We start from the raw sequence: 13,587 nt of genomic DNA, 5'->3' as shown, positions 1-13,587 counted from the left end.
AAAAATTAGTTGTTTCGGTGTCTGTTTTTTTATGTCAAACCCCCCCCACACACACGCATGGACAAATGAAAGGTTGCAAAATCTATAATAAGCATAAGTGATATGTTTATATGGGTAAATAATTAGAGAGAAAGAAGAAAATTACTGTGTTTCTTGCTCAATAGTGCTTGGAGAAAATTGGAAAGATTTTTCCTTTGCAAAGAAGTGGATGGAGTGCAACATGAGTATGAAAAATATATTTGATAAGTATATGGATACTGAATATGGATATTGAAGAGCGACTGCTCACAATTTGTATATTTAAAGGAAATGGAAGATAAAGCAGCATCCATGAAAATATCTGTAGAAGAGACATAAATCAGAAATAGTATCTGTAGAAAGTGATTAGAAGAATCTGTGAGAGGGAGTTCATTTGTTGAGTATATTGTCCTTTTGTGGGCATTTTTAGAGAGTTTTTAGTGCTGTGTTTCAAATGTAAGGTTAGAAAGATTGAGGATTTATGGTGGTAAAAGGAGTAGTAACATCTTGAATAGAACAACACTAAGTTTAAGAAATCATCTTGAGTTACAGGTCTGAATGTTATCAAAAGTAAGGAAGGAGCAAAGTGAGATGTATCTTTTAAGAAACGAAACACAATTTTTTATTGTAAACATTGAAGTTTACATCTCCTTGTCAGTGTTTACACTATTGACTATGAAATATCTTGAAACTTTGATTGTGCACTACAAGGTTTAGGAAATCATTAAAATATATGGAGTATTCTGTCAGCAGCAGAGCATGGTTAAGATTTGAGTTATGGAAACAATGTGCTTTATGGAAAGGAGAACTAATGTGAACTAATTCATAAATTCATATTTATGAATTTACCTCATATAATTGTATTTTATAGAACTTGGTGTACTAATACACCAAGTTCTATAAAATATGGTAGTTGGATATATGGTAGCACCTTGACATTACTTACATTTTTAATATGCTGTGGCACTTTAAAATGTAATCTCTAGAAAAAAGCACCTAGCATTCATTCCTCCTACCATTAATCAAACATATATAATTTACCATTTATCTGACCTTCAAAAAAAAATGAACCTTCAATTAACTGACTGACTCACATTTCAGGCCAACGTATGATAGAGCACTGTGTAATTATATTTCACTTATATGATTCTTCAGTTATCAGAATGCAAATTGCCTTTTCACTGTGGTTGGATATATGGTAGCACTCCATGCCTTCTTTACTATCTGAGTACTGCATATACCAGCAAGTCTTCAGGTCCTGTTGATATCCACCTCCAGTTATGCTATAGAATTTACACTCATCCTATATCATTTATACAATCTTTCATACTCATCTGTCATCAGCAGCATGGAATCAAACTTATATTCAGTCCATGGCAAAGATTTGGCCTTCAGTCTGTTGTCCCCCTTTGCCTCCATTTAGAGATGTCTTGGACATTATATTCAACTTTGGGTATAGGCCATGGAAATGTTCTGAGAATGTCTTTGTTTTATTTTTTTATTTATTTATTTTTTTAAATGTCATTTAAAATTGATTATTATTATTATTGTATATGGGTTCCTCCATGGAGTCTGAAGACCCAAACTATTCACACAATCTATCATACTTCTTGAACCCATTAACAGACAAAGCACTCACAATTGACTCTGGCAACCCATTCTGCTCATTCACAACTCTCCAAGCATAAAATTTGGTCCTAACACCCCTACAAACCACACCTTTATTCAACTTCCAGGGATGACCCCTTGTTCTGGCCCCTGCAGTCAAGTACTGAAACATTTCCCCTGCATCAATCTTATAAAACCCTTTAAACAAGTTAAATGCTTCTATCATATTCCTATTTTTCTAGTATCAACCAAACTTTTACAATCCACACACTCTCAATCTCTCCTCATAGGGAACATTTCTCTAGACCATTCACCATCTTGGTCAGTCACCTCTGAATTTTCTCCATGGCCTCCTTATCTCCAAGAAACCCAGGAGATCAGACCTAGGAATGGTAATTTAAGATGTGGAAATATCAAGGCCTTGTAATGCAACTGGAAGAACGACGGTACATTGCGCCCTTTGATTGGAAAAGCCCTGAGTTCGTGATGGGAGGAATCTTTATATGGATCTTTTTAATTGAAGGTGAGCTAGCCGATCTCATACGGAGGTAGCAGAGTTTTTTCTCCCGAAAACTCTGGTTTTTCATCCTGCATACAGACAAATCGGCCCTTCAGAACACACGCAATTTACAGACAAAAAATACTTGTGGTGGTGGATGGTAGATGGCACTGATGTAGTTGATTGGCAGTAGAGGTTCGGTAGTGGTGGAGACAGAGAGTTGTACAGTGGGTGTCCTCCTGCAATGAGTCTTTGGACTCCTTGGAGGTGTCACGAATAATAATAATAATAAAGAGGAATAATAACTTGCTCTTCTCTCTACTTGTTAATGTGCTCTTCAATAGCCAAGTAATCTTATGGCTACCTTAATAACTTTAGAAATATGTCTTCTAAACTTTAACTATCTATCTACCACCACCCCTAAATCTGTAGCTTCATCTATTCCCTGGAGTACAGTGCAATCAATGTGGTACACAGCTTGTAATCTATTTATCCCAAAATGCATAACTTTACATTTCTCCACATGAAACTGATACCCATTATCTTTTAACCATACTGACAGCCTATTTAAATTGTCCTGCAAGCTCTCCACATCACCTTGATTAACTATTATTGTACCTAATTTTGCATCATCAGCAAACAACTAAATATTTCTTTTCAGGTGATTACCTACATCATTTATGTACAAATTAAACAGTGGCCTCAGCACTGAACCTTGCAGGACACCACTAGTCTCTTGTTTTTACCTCCATTCTGTGCCTCCATATACCACTTTTTGATATCTGTGCAGCAGCCACCTTCTTATTTACATAAGCATTGTCATATCCATCCCCATTTGTTCTAATTTGCATAACAGAGTTCCATGTGGTATTCTGTCAAATGCCTTTGCAAAACTACAATTGACTATGGTGGTTTCTGGTCTCTGGAATGTTCAGTATGAAGAAAGGTTGAAAAAATGCAATTTGCAGAATCTACTAGATAGGTAGAGGACAGGGGATAGCATTATTATTATTATTAACATCCAATCTCCATGGAGTCAGAGACTCATCATAGGTGGTCACTTTCCTTGACCTAACATCAGCTTATGACACAGTCTGGATCAGGTGCTTCTTCCTAAAGCTAAGCAATATCATAAGGTGCAAAACAACTTTCCAGCTTTTTGAATTCATTCTCTCCAACAGAAAGATCTGGGTCCATATTAGTGGAAAAAAGAGCAGGCCCAGATTCCTCCACAACAGTCTTCCACAGGGCTCTCTGTTATCCTCTTTACCATTTAACATCTACATGTCTGACTTACCACATATCAGCTCAAGCAAATATATATATGCTGATGATCTCGCGATCCTACACCAGTCTACCTCCTTTGCCAATTCAAAATGGAAATACAATTTGTATTTAAACTTAGTAAACAAATGCAGTAAAGTCATTGATTTTATGCCACCTGTATAAGCAATTTGATATCATGCTATGACTGATGCATTGACTTTCAATAGTCTTTATTATTTTATTATTATTATTATGTGACACCTCCAGGGAGTCCAAGGATTCATCATGGGAGGGCACACCACTCTACTTCGCTAAATACATCTCATCCTCTTCACTACTACTCAATTCTCCAACTATGACACCACTACCATCAACTCCATCTATCACCCACAATCATCAACAACAGTATTTTTTGTCTGTAAATTGTGTGTGTTCTGAAGGCCAGTTTGTCTGTCTTGTTTAGAAGAAATTATTCATTATGATTTCCAGTACAATTTTTGTAAATTTCAGTGGAACTTAATTTCCAGTCATTCCTCTAGTGCTCAGAGAAGAATAATATGTCATTTGGAAACTCCAGAGTTTGAATATCCTCTTTGAGGTGAAGGCCATGTTTTTAAGGACTTTCATTTGAATGGCTAGCCAGTTTCTCCTGGAAATCTGAATTTTTACCTCTGGAAGAGGGAAAAAAAAAGGGGGGGGGGGTGTAATGATTCATAGATCACATTCAGTTAACAGATTTGATATAATTGCCTCTTAACTTTTTTATTTTCTGATTAAAAATATCAGATTAGTAGATACCTAATAATCTGATATGTTTTCTCTATAGAAATGTATATAGAGTATAATCAAATCAATAAGCATGAGAGATTATGTACTTAGAACCTATTTATTTCTTTTTTATCTTATGCAATTGTTTAGAAGAAAATAAGCAAGACTATATTGGCCGTTCTAATATAGATCCATACTCTACCCTAACCCCAAGTGAAAGGTTTGGAAATAGAATAAATGGTGACATTCCAGGTAAGTAAATTGCAATAATTTTTTTAAATTTGCTTAAATCATCCTGTTCAGATATTTTAGAATTCCACTACATGTTAAATAAAATTTTAACATTATTAGTGGAATTTAATATTCGAAACTAAATCTTGTCTTTTTTGACAGTGTTATTGTTTATAATAAACAACATCTGAGAATGTGACGTTTATTTAACTGTCACCTAAAATTCACAATAGAAGTTTAATTTATATTCATATTTTGAGAGGGAATGCACTAAAGCTATTTATTTAATAACACTGAAACTTCTTTCATTATTGTTTTCATGTTTACCTATACCAGATACTGTGGTTTGAAGTTCCATCTGCATTGTATACTGCATTTTTACAACTTAGAACAAGATTGGATGGACATTTCAAACTTGAGAACTAAAGCTAGGTATGTTGGAACCATTGCAAGTTGTACCAGGGGATCTTATACATATGATATAATTTTTAATTAATTATTATCTTATGATAGTCTTATGATCTCATCCTTATTGCAAGAACCCTAAATGAACTACAAAGGTTGATAAACAAGCTAAATGAAACCTGTAAAACATTTGACATGACAATAAATATACAAAAGACAAAAGGGATGAAAATAGGGAGGAACGGAACTGCCATCTCAGCCACCCTAAATGGAGAACAAAGAGAACAAGTAGACAACTCAAAACAATCAAACACAGAATAGTGATAGGATGGACCACCATGAGAAAATTACAGAAAATCTGGAAAACAAACAAGATATCTAAGTAAGCCAAAATCAAATTATACGAATCAGTAATTATACCAACAGTCATCTATGGAGCAGAAGCCTGGACAGTTAAGAAAAGAGAGGAGAAAAAACTGCTGGCATTTGAAATGAAATGCTTATGAAAAATAAATAGAACAAGCTGGATAGAAAAGAAAAACTGCACAGTCAGACAAGAATTATTGTATGCAAAGACAATAATAGAAAAAATTAGAAAACAACAACTGAGATGGTTTGGCCACACTGTACAGATGGAAGCAGACAGACTTCCTAATGTCCTAATCAATACTTTTCCAACTGAAAAAAGACCTGGAAGACCAAGAATTACCTGGCTGAAATTAATAAAGAATCTCAGGATGTAGAACATATAAGGAACTTTTTTGAACAGCAAGGAATAGAGAAGACTGGAAGTTCCTGCTCAAGAGAAAACTCAACCTGTCTTAGATGGAAGAGAAGAAGAAGATAATCTTATAATATCTTATAACTGTCTCTTATAAGAGGACCAGAGAGCAAAATATCATCATGATTCAAAAATCCCTCAAAGACAACATCAATAACTGTAAATACTGGAATGAAAAAATATTACAACTTAGATTGAAACTTAATAGAGGATATCTCACAGTTCTTGGATTATATGCTCCACAGGAGAGGGAAGAAGAAAGTTTGGACTTGTATAACCAACTCCAAAATATAAGAAAGAAAATAAAGAAATATGACATGTTATTACTGCTGGGTGATTTAAATGCTTGCATAGCAATATGAAAATCCAAAATCATGTCGGAACTTTTGGAGAATTAGTAAAATATAGAAACAGCCAAAAATTAATCGATTTCTCTATCTACAATAATCTAAGACTAATGAGTACAATGTTCAAACACAAAGACATTCATAAATTCATATGGTCAGCAAGAGGATTGAAATCTACTATAGACTATACAATAGCAAAAAATAAAATATGTAGATTCATTCTTGATGTTAGTCTTCCAAGGTTTTGAAATCGAATCAGATCATTATCTATGTGTGACATCAATATCCCCCCCCCCCACCAAGATGATAACGTACCAATATCCATTAGACAACCGAGAACTTGGGTTCAACGTCAGCTCATTATCTGACTCTGATAAAAGAAAACTATATCAACAAAAAATAAATGAAAAATTACAGCAACTATCCTCAGATGAATCTATTAATTAAGAGTGGAATCGCATCATATCTGCAATATTTTAGGAGTTCAGCCTGAGACATCTTAGGAATGAAAAAAAAAAAAAAGTCAAAGAAAAAAAAAGGTCCTTGTAACTGGGACCTAGAAATCAGGAAAATGATAGATGAAAAAGGAAGGCCTATAAAAAATGGTTAAGCACAAATAGAAGATGAAATTGACATATAAATGCAAAATAGCAAACAGAGAAACATAAAAAGACAGAATTCAATGGAACAAGTTTGTTATAAATTTAGAAAACAATATTGATAAACTTCAAACACAAGCATAGAAATTTATAAGACACATGAATAATAACCTTAGAGAAAGATCAAGATCAATACCATACCTTGGAGGACTGGGTTAAATACTATAAAGAATTATAGATAATTGATGACAACCTCTCAGAACCATTATCTGCAAATAATTCAACACTTCTTTACCATTGAAGATTTAAAGATAACACTTACACAGTGCAAGAACCATAGAAGCCCAGGGAAAGATGGTATCAATATGAAATTTTTTCAAATGCTCTGGAGACAACTTCAGATACAAATTACTAGAATATGCTAGATGAATTCTTCTAGAATCCTAAATGGCCAATTACCACCAGAAAAATGCTATGAATGTCAAAACTTTAGAGGCATTAGCCTTTTAAACACGGGATATAAAATATATTCAAGTATCTTAAAGACCAAATTAAACAAATGTTATGAAAATATTTTTGGAGAGAAACAAAACAGTTTCTGTAAAGGCAGATCCTGCACTGACACCTTTTTCACTCTCAAACTCCTGATAGAAAAAAGAAGAGAGTTCAATTTAGAGACACACACATTATTCATCGATTATAAAAGACTCCTGATAAAATCACTCATAATAAGCTACTAGAATTTTAAGAGATGACAACATTCCTTACCAGTTAATTAAAGCAATTTTCAATATATATATATATATATATATATATATATATATATATATATAACCAAATTAAAATAAAGATAGCTGCACAAAAATCTGAAACACAGAACATAAATGCAGGTGTCTGAAAAAAAGGATGTAGTCTATTACCACTCCTCTTTAATATCTATATTAATAATATTATAAGAGAATGGAGGGAAACAACCAGTTTTGGCATTCATATAAATGATTACACCAACATCGATACAATTTTATTCATCATCAATAAAAGCCATCAATTGGTTTCAGAAGTGGAGATTTCCACAATGTGGAAATAACTCCACTTCTGAAACCAAAGTCATGGCATTTAAAGGCTGAGACCCAATTAGAAGCAAAATTTGCATCAACGATGATATTATAGAACAGGTTAATACATTCAAATATCTAGGCTACCACTTATCTTATGAACGAGTGAAAGACATGCAACATAAAATAACCAGTTATATAGGAATAGCAAAAACTATTAATCAGATATTTAATCCAAATTTAGCAAGAAAACAAGAATAAAAATCCATATCTCAATAGCAAGACCTATCCTTACATATGTTTCAGAAGCTTGGACCATAAATCAAGCAGATAGAAAAAGACTGATAAGCTCTGAAATGCGATTCATGCACAAAACAGCTGGATATAATAGACTTGACTTCAAAAGAAATAGTGATATCTTAAAGGAACTTGAGGTGATATATGTTTTAAACTACATCTATCTTTGTAGAGACAGAGAGAGAGAGAGATGGAGACACCATACAGAAAGAATGAGTGAAGGGAGACTGATACAGAGATATCACCTCAAGGGAGAAGGAATAGAGTTGGCCATTGAAAAGATGGGAAGAAACAGTAATGGGCCACTAGGCCTATTACTAGAAAGGGAGAAGAAGATTATTATCTTATAGTAGGATAATAGTTTGCTATTTGCTAGTTTAGGATCCCGTATTATTATTATTATTACTACACGTTGTTTTAGAGATACTTATGCCATGAGAGGTTTCTTCAATTAATACAAAAAACACAAGGGATAAATAATACTATTTATTTAAGGTCAGATATTTCAGCATGAATATTATAGGCCATCATCAGTGGTAACAATAGTTAATTACAAAGTAGAATGAAAACAATGGATTGATTTGAAAAAGTCAAAGACTCATCTAGGTGGTCATTTTGTCATACACACAGCTGATCATACCTTGCCTTAAAACATTCAAATTCTCTGCAGACACCAACACTCTCAGGCAAGGTATTCCAATAATTCCCAACTCTGCATGCAAAAAACTTACTTCTCACTCCCTTGCTCACACCCTCCTTATACAGCTTCCAGGGATGACCTCTAGTTCTTCCCCATTTTATGAAAAACCTCTTCAACACTGATCCGATAACAACTCAGCCTTACCAACTTGTACGTCCCTATCATATTACCCCTCTTGATCCTATCTACTAGACTCTGCACTTGGAAAAGTGGAAAAACTTCCAACTATCTCTAATCTAAAAATAAGGTGTGACACCTTTTGGCTATTCGTACATGAAAATATGACTTCTGCGTTACTTCAACCTTGGTATCATTTCTGGGTCTGACTCCACTGTTGTTCATTCTATTCATCTCTGTCTCACACCATACTTCCTCAAAATCACTGCCACTATTTCCCTCTTACATCTTTACCTTTTATTGACATTGCTCTTTTTCTGTCATCAATAGCACTCCCCCTCCTTCCTTTTTACCCTTTCTATCTTCACGAAACACATCATACCTTGCATCTCTATTCCTGTCAAGATGTCATCCTCATCCAACCATATATCACATATTTCAACAATTCTTAGGTAAACACTCAATTAATGCAACCATTTCATTTGTCTTGTTTCTTATACTTCTAGCATTTGTATACAAACATAAGAGCTCATTCCTGGATCTATAACAAGTTTTACTGATACCACTTATTAGATATGACTTCTCCATACTTAACTCTAGCCATTTCTTTTTTTCCTTATTCATCTTAAACTTTCTTCAAATCCAACTGTTTTCCTTTGATTCCAGGTCATCCCTTCCCTTTTTTGTCTACACACACACATTCACATCCTCTTGGAGCATCAACCTTTCTCACTCTGTGTTCTCATATCCACTTTAAGCCTCCCTATTTCCCTGTTTTTCTTACACACTTGTTCTCTCATTCCTTATATTCATACTACCCACTTCTTCATTCATAACCATCACTTCAGTCTCTCCTTCCTTACTCTCCTATTCTTTCACATTACTTCTCACTTGATCAGATTCATTCTCTGTACTCATTTCTCTACCTTCCAGCAGCAGCAGTCTTTTCAAAGGACTCATACCAAAAACATTTAAATACAGTCTATCACTCTTATACAGTTCATTTCATTCTTCAAACTCATTCCACATTAATAAACTGCACTCGTTTCACCTCACACATTTCTGCTAACATATCATTAACAACGTTCCCTGTCTGTCTGATTTTCATCACTCATACCTGGAGAACAAACTGATCACCTTTCCTATCACACTATTATCTTTTATCCTTCTCATCAATCTCCTGATAGTCTTATGCACTCCTTGTTCCCAATTAAATCATTTCTTCCTATTAACACTACCATCTCTCTTGCTCGCTTACTCCTCTTATCCAACACCTCACTCACTCTATTCATTTTACCTTCAGGAAAACACCTTGTGCATCTTCTCGTTTACCACACCTCTAATAATCGAATCCCATACAATCTCACTCATGGGTCTTTCGTTACATCTTTCCTACCAACATTATTCGTTTTCATCTTCTTCACTCTTCCATACGTATCTCAAATTCTCTTCATTTCACTCCTCGTTCATTTCACCTCTTGCCTCATTTTAATCAACTCAGCTTTCAAATCTTGCATCATTTTTTCACTCTCATTCACTCTCTCAATTTAGTGCCAGCCATACATGCTTGTTTGTCATCAATTCCACTCCTTACCTTACCTTAATTGCACTCTGTTTTTCAACTTCCACTACATTCGTATCACTTTTGTCATTCTTACCATCGATTGCAAAGTTCATTAGATCGTTTGTTCACTTTTTTAAAACTTTCTTACCAATTTTTTGCTACTCTTTTACATTGTCCCTCTTTGCTATCAGATGAGCACATCCTTTTTGTGGCATTAGGAAATAGTGAGTAAGAGGGTAAGAAGTGAGTTTTTTTGTTTCTTTTTTTGCATGGAGAGCAGTGGCAAGAACATGGAATGCATAATGCATTGCAGTGGATCAGATTAAGGAGTGGTATGATAGATTTTGTGTTGTCTAAGGTGGATCTCCCACAATGAATTTTATGACTGGATATCAAATAACATAGTTGAAGTATTTAGTGATCACTTTATTAAAGGGTTCCATCCTGGTAAAGATGCTTTATTTCTAGAGGGATGAAAAAGGATGAAGTCTTAGAAGTGAATGAAGAGGATGTATTCTTAATACTGAACACTCTAGATGTCAGCAAGGCAGGGAGACTAGATGAGATTTTGCAAGACCAGGTTAACCCATTTTTGCAATGGGGCAAGTTCCTGAGAAGTGGAGGGGGGGGGGAGTATAGTACCATTGTATAAGGATAACAAGGTAGAATAGAATGGATTATAGACTAGTCCATTCTACCACCACCCATTCAAATTATAGACCATTATGTATTTCTTCTGATGTTAAGATTTTGGAAAAATTGGTAAGAGCTCTTATACAGAATTGGAAAGACAATATTGTTGCAGGCCAGCCAGCATGGATTTTTTAAAGGTGTGCATTTGTTTTAGTAATCTGTTGCCTTTTATAATAGGGTAATAAGTGCAGTGGATGAGGGTAAGGCATACACTATCATTTTTTTGGATTTTGTAAAGGCATTTGACATGGTGCCACATACTAAGTTCAAGTTTGTATTTAAGTTGCAATATATGATATCAGGTTAGTGGATTGGATTAGTAACTGGCTTTCTGATAGATATCAGAGAGTTTATCACAGAATAGGAGGGTTACAAGTGGAGTTCCATAGGGTTCAGTTCTGGGACCATTAGTTATGCAATCTTTATTAAAGGGTTTCATCCTGGTAAAGATGGCTTTATTTCTAGAGGGATGAGAAAGGATGAAGTCTTAGAAGTGAATGAAGAGGATGTATTCTTAATACTGAAATGTCATGATTTGTCACTCGACTACAGGAAGATATAATCCAATCCAAAGTTGTTTTCAGATGATGTGAAGCTCAAATGGTTATTATTAATAATAGTGCTGATGTTCAGTTTAAGTCAGCTAAATAGAAGGTTTTGAAATGTGGAATCACAGATGGGATGCTTCACATTCACTTGGTGAGGTTAGTATTATTTTTACGACACCTCCAAAGAGTCCAAGAAGTGATAGGGCACACTACTCCACTACACAACTCATTATTATATTGGAAGAAGTAAGGGATATTGGGATGATTGTAGATAGGAATTTGAAGTTCAGATTACAGACATGTCCTCTGAACTTCAAATTACCTTAGACATGTAAAAGACATGTCATGACATGTAACATGTCTTTTATACATAAAAGTTGTAAAGACAACCCAGAAAATTTGCTGCAATATTGAGGAAGATATTGACCAGCACTGATAAAAGGGTGGTAGTTCCATTGCTTAAAGTTCTAATCAGAATATCTGGATTACTGTGCTCAAATCTAGTTCAATGGGTTGTGAAGGGGATGAAATAATCTTAGAGAGGGTGCAGAGGCAGTTAACAAAAATGGTGTCAGGACACCATTGTTGGTTATGAGGACAGACTGAAGGCATGCAAATTATTGAGTTTGGTGAATAGAAGATGAAATGAGGGGGGGGGGTATGATTAAGACATTTCAGCTGCTGAAAGGAAATTGCCAGATTGATGCCAGAGACATTTTTGATATGACAGAATGAGGGGAAGAAGCAAGAAGGGACTATTCCTGGAAGTTGTAAAGGGAGTAATGAGTAATAGGGTAAGAAGTGAGCTTTTTTTTTGTTTCTTTTTTTGCATGGAGAGCAATGGTAAGAACATGGAATGCATAATGCATTGCAGTGGATCAGATTAAGGAGTGGTATGATAGATTTTGTGTTGTCTAAGGTGGATCTCCTACAATGAATTTTATGACTGGATAATACATCTTTGCAAAATGATCCCTTAGTGATTCAACTATTTTGTCTGTCTCGTTCTGCCCTACTATAAGTGTACATCAGAATTATTCTACTGTAGTCATTCTTTCTTTTACTTGCTACATTTCAAAAGATCTCTTTGAAATTTCTATTCTGGCAAAGTTCTTTACTTTCTCTAGCACACACCAGAAGGGTAACTAGTATTACCATGTACTGCTCACCTTTCTCTTTAAATTTCCTCCACAAACTCCTCTTTTTTTTTTTTTTGTGTGTGTGTATGTGGCTACCATGTAATGATGCTATCCATCTATTTAATTCCCACCTTGATTTATCTTGGTGTGTAGTCTATTACTACTTCATTCAAACACCTGTTTATCATTTCCCATGTGCTCTAAACATTCAACCCCTGCAGTTCCCTTGACTTGCTGCTCCAGGTAGTCTTATTTTTCATACTTACCAGTTCTCTGATTTCACATATACTCCTTCAGAAAATTCTACATGTTTATCTGTCTTCCAGGCTATGACTGCATGATTATTCTCACCATCAGGTCACAATATAGTTACCTACTTATAAACAAATCTGATGCATTTACTAGATTGAGCACTCTCAAATCCTTAGTCCTTCTATCACATTCTGTCCCAGGTAATTATTTCTTAGTAGATGCATAAATTCTGTTTCCTGTCCTTTCCTCCTTCTGATCTATGTTCCCATTGTTGAAGACTCCAATAATAATTACTCATCCACTGATTGAACTTATTTGCTGATGAATACCATCTGCATCATCCTTCTCATTTCCTGACTATATATTGTCTTGTTGACCTCTGTCTCACACAAGATGGCCTCTGATGCACCTCCTTCACTGACTCCCTTGTCTACTCTTTTTGGCTCCTGTTTTATCTTGCCATACTCCTTAGTAATACCCTTGTCCCCGTTGTTCTTTCTTCTCACCAAAAATACCATACTCCTTACATTCTATTTCACTAATTATATCATTTTCTGTCAGCCATATCTCACTAACCCCAATAACTCTTGCCCAAGCAAATTAATCAATGCTAATATCCCCCCCCCCACCCCCTCCTTGTTCTGCACGTTCCTGGCATTAGTGTACATAAATTGCTGTAGCCTCCTAGGCCCACAAGCTT

At 34.9% G+C, this 13,587-nt stretch overlaps 1 protein-coding gene across 7 annotated transcripts in view; it reads left to right on the top strand.

The window, feature by feature from the left end:
- Nucleotides 1-13,587, top strand: part of LOC150094164 (tight junction protein ZO-3-like) — a 528,478-nt gene that overhangs the window by 439,283 nt on the left and 75,608 nt on the right. For all 7 annotated transcript variants that reach the window (XM_090411771.1, XM_090411769.1, XM_090411767.1 and 4 more), the window contains exon 24: nt 4,310-4,411. In XM_090411771.1, the coding sequence (XP_090267897.1) occupies nt 4,310-4,411 (102 nt within the window). The remainder of the gene's footprint in view (nt 1-4,309; nt 4,412-13,587) is intronic.

The sequence above is a fragment of the Typopeltis vanoorti genome, chromosome 22 (assembly GCF_054136105.1).
Source record: "Typopeltis vanoorti isolate ZY-2024b chromosome 22, IOZ_Tvanoo_1.0, whole genome shotgun sequence".
NCBI classification, from domain to species: Eukaryota; Metazoa; Arthropoda; class Arachnida; order Uropygi; family Thelyphonidae; genus Typopeltis; species Typopeltis vanoorti.
The sequence above is the reverse complement of the archived record's forward strand: the minus strand, read 5'-3'. Positions and strand labels throughout refer to the sequence as shown.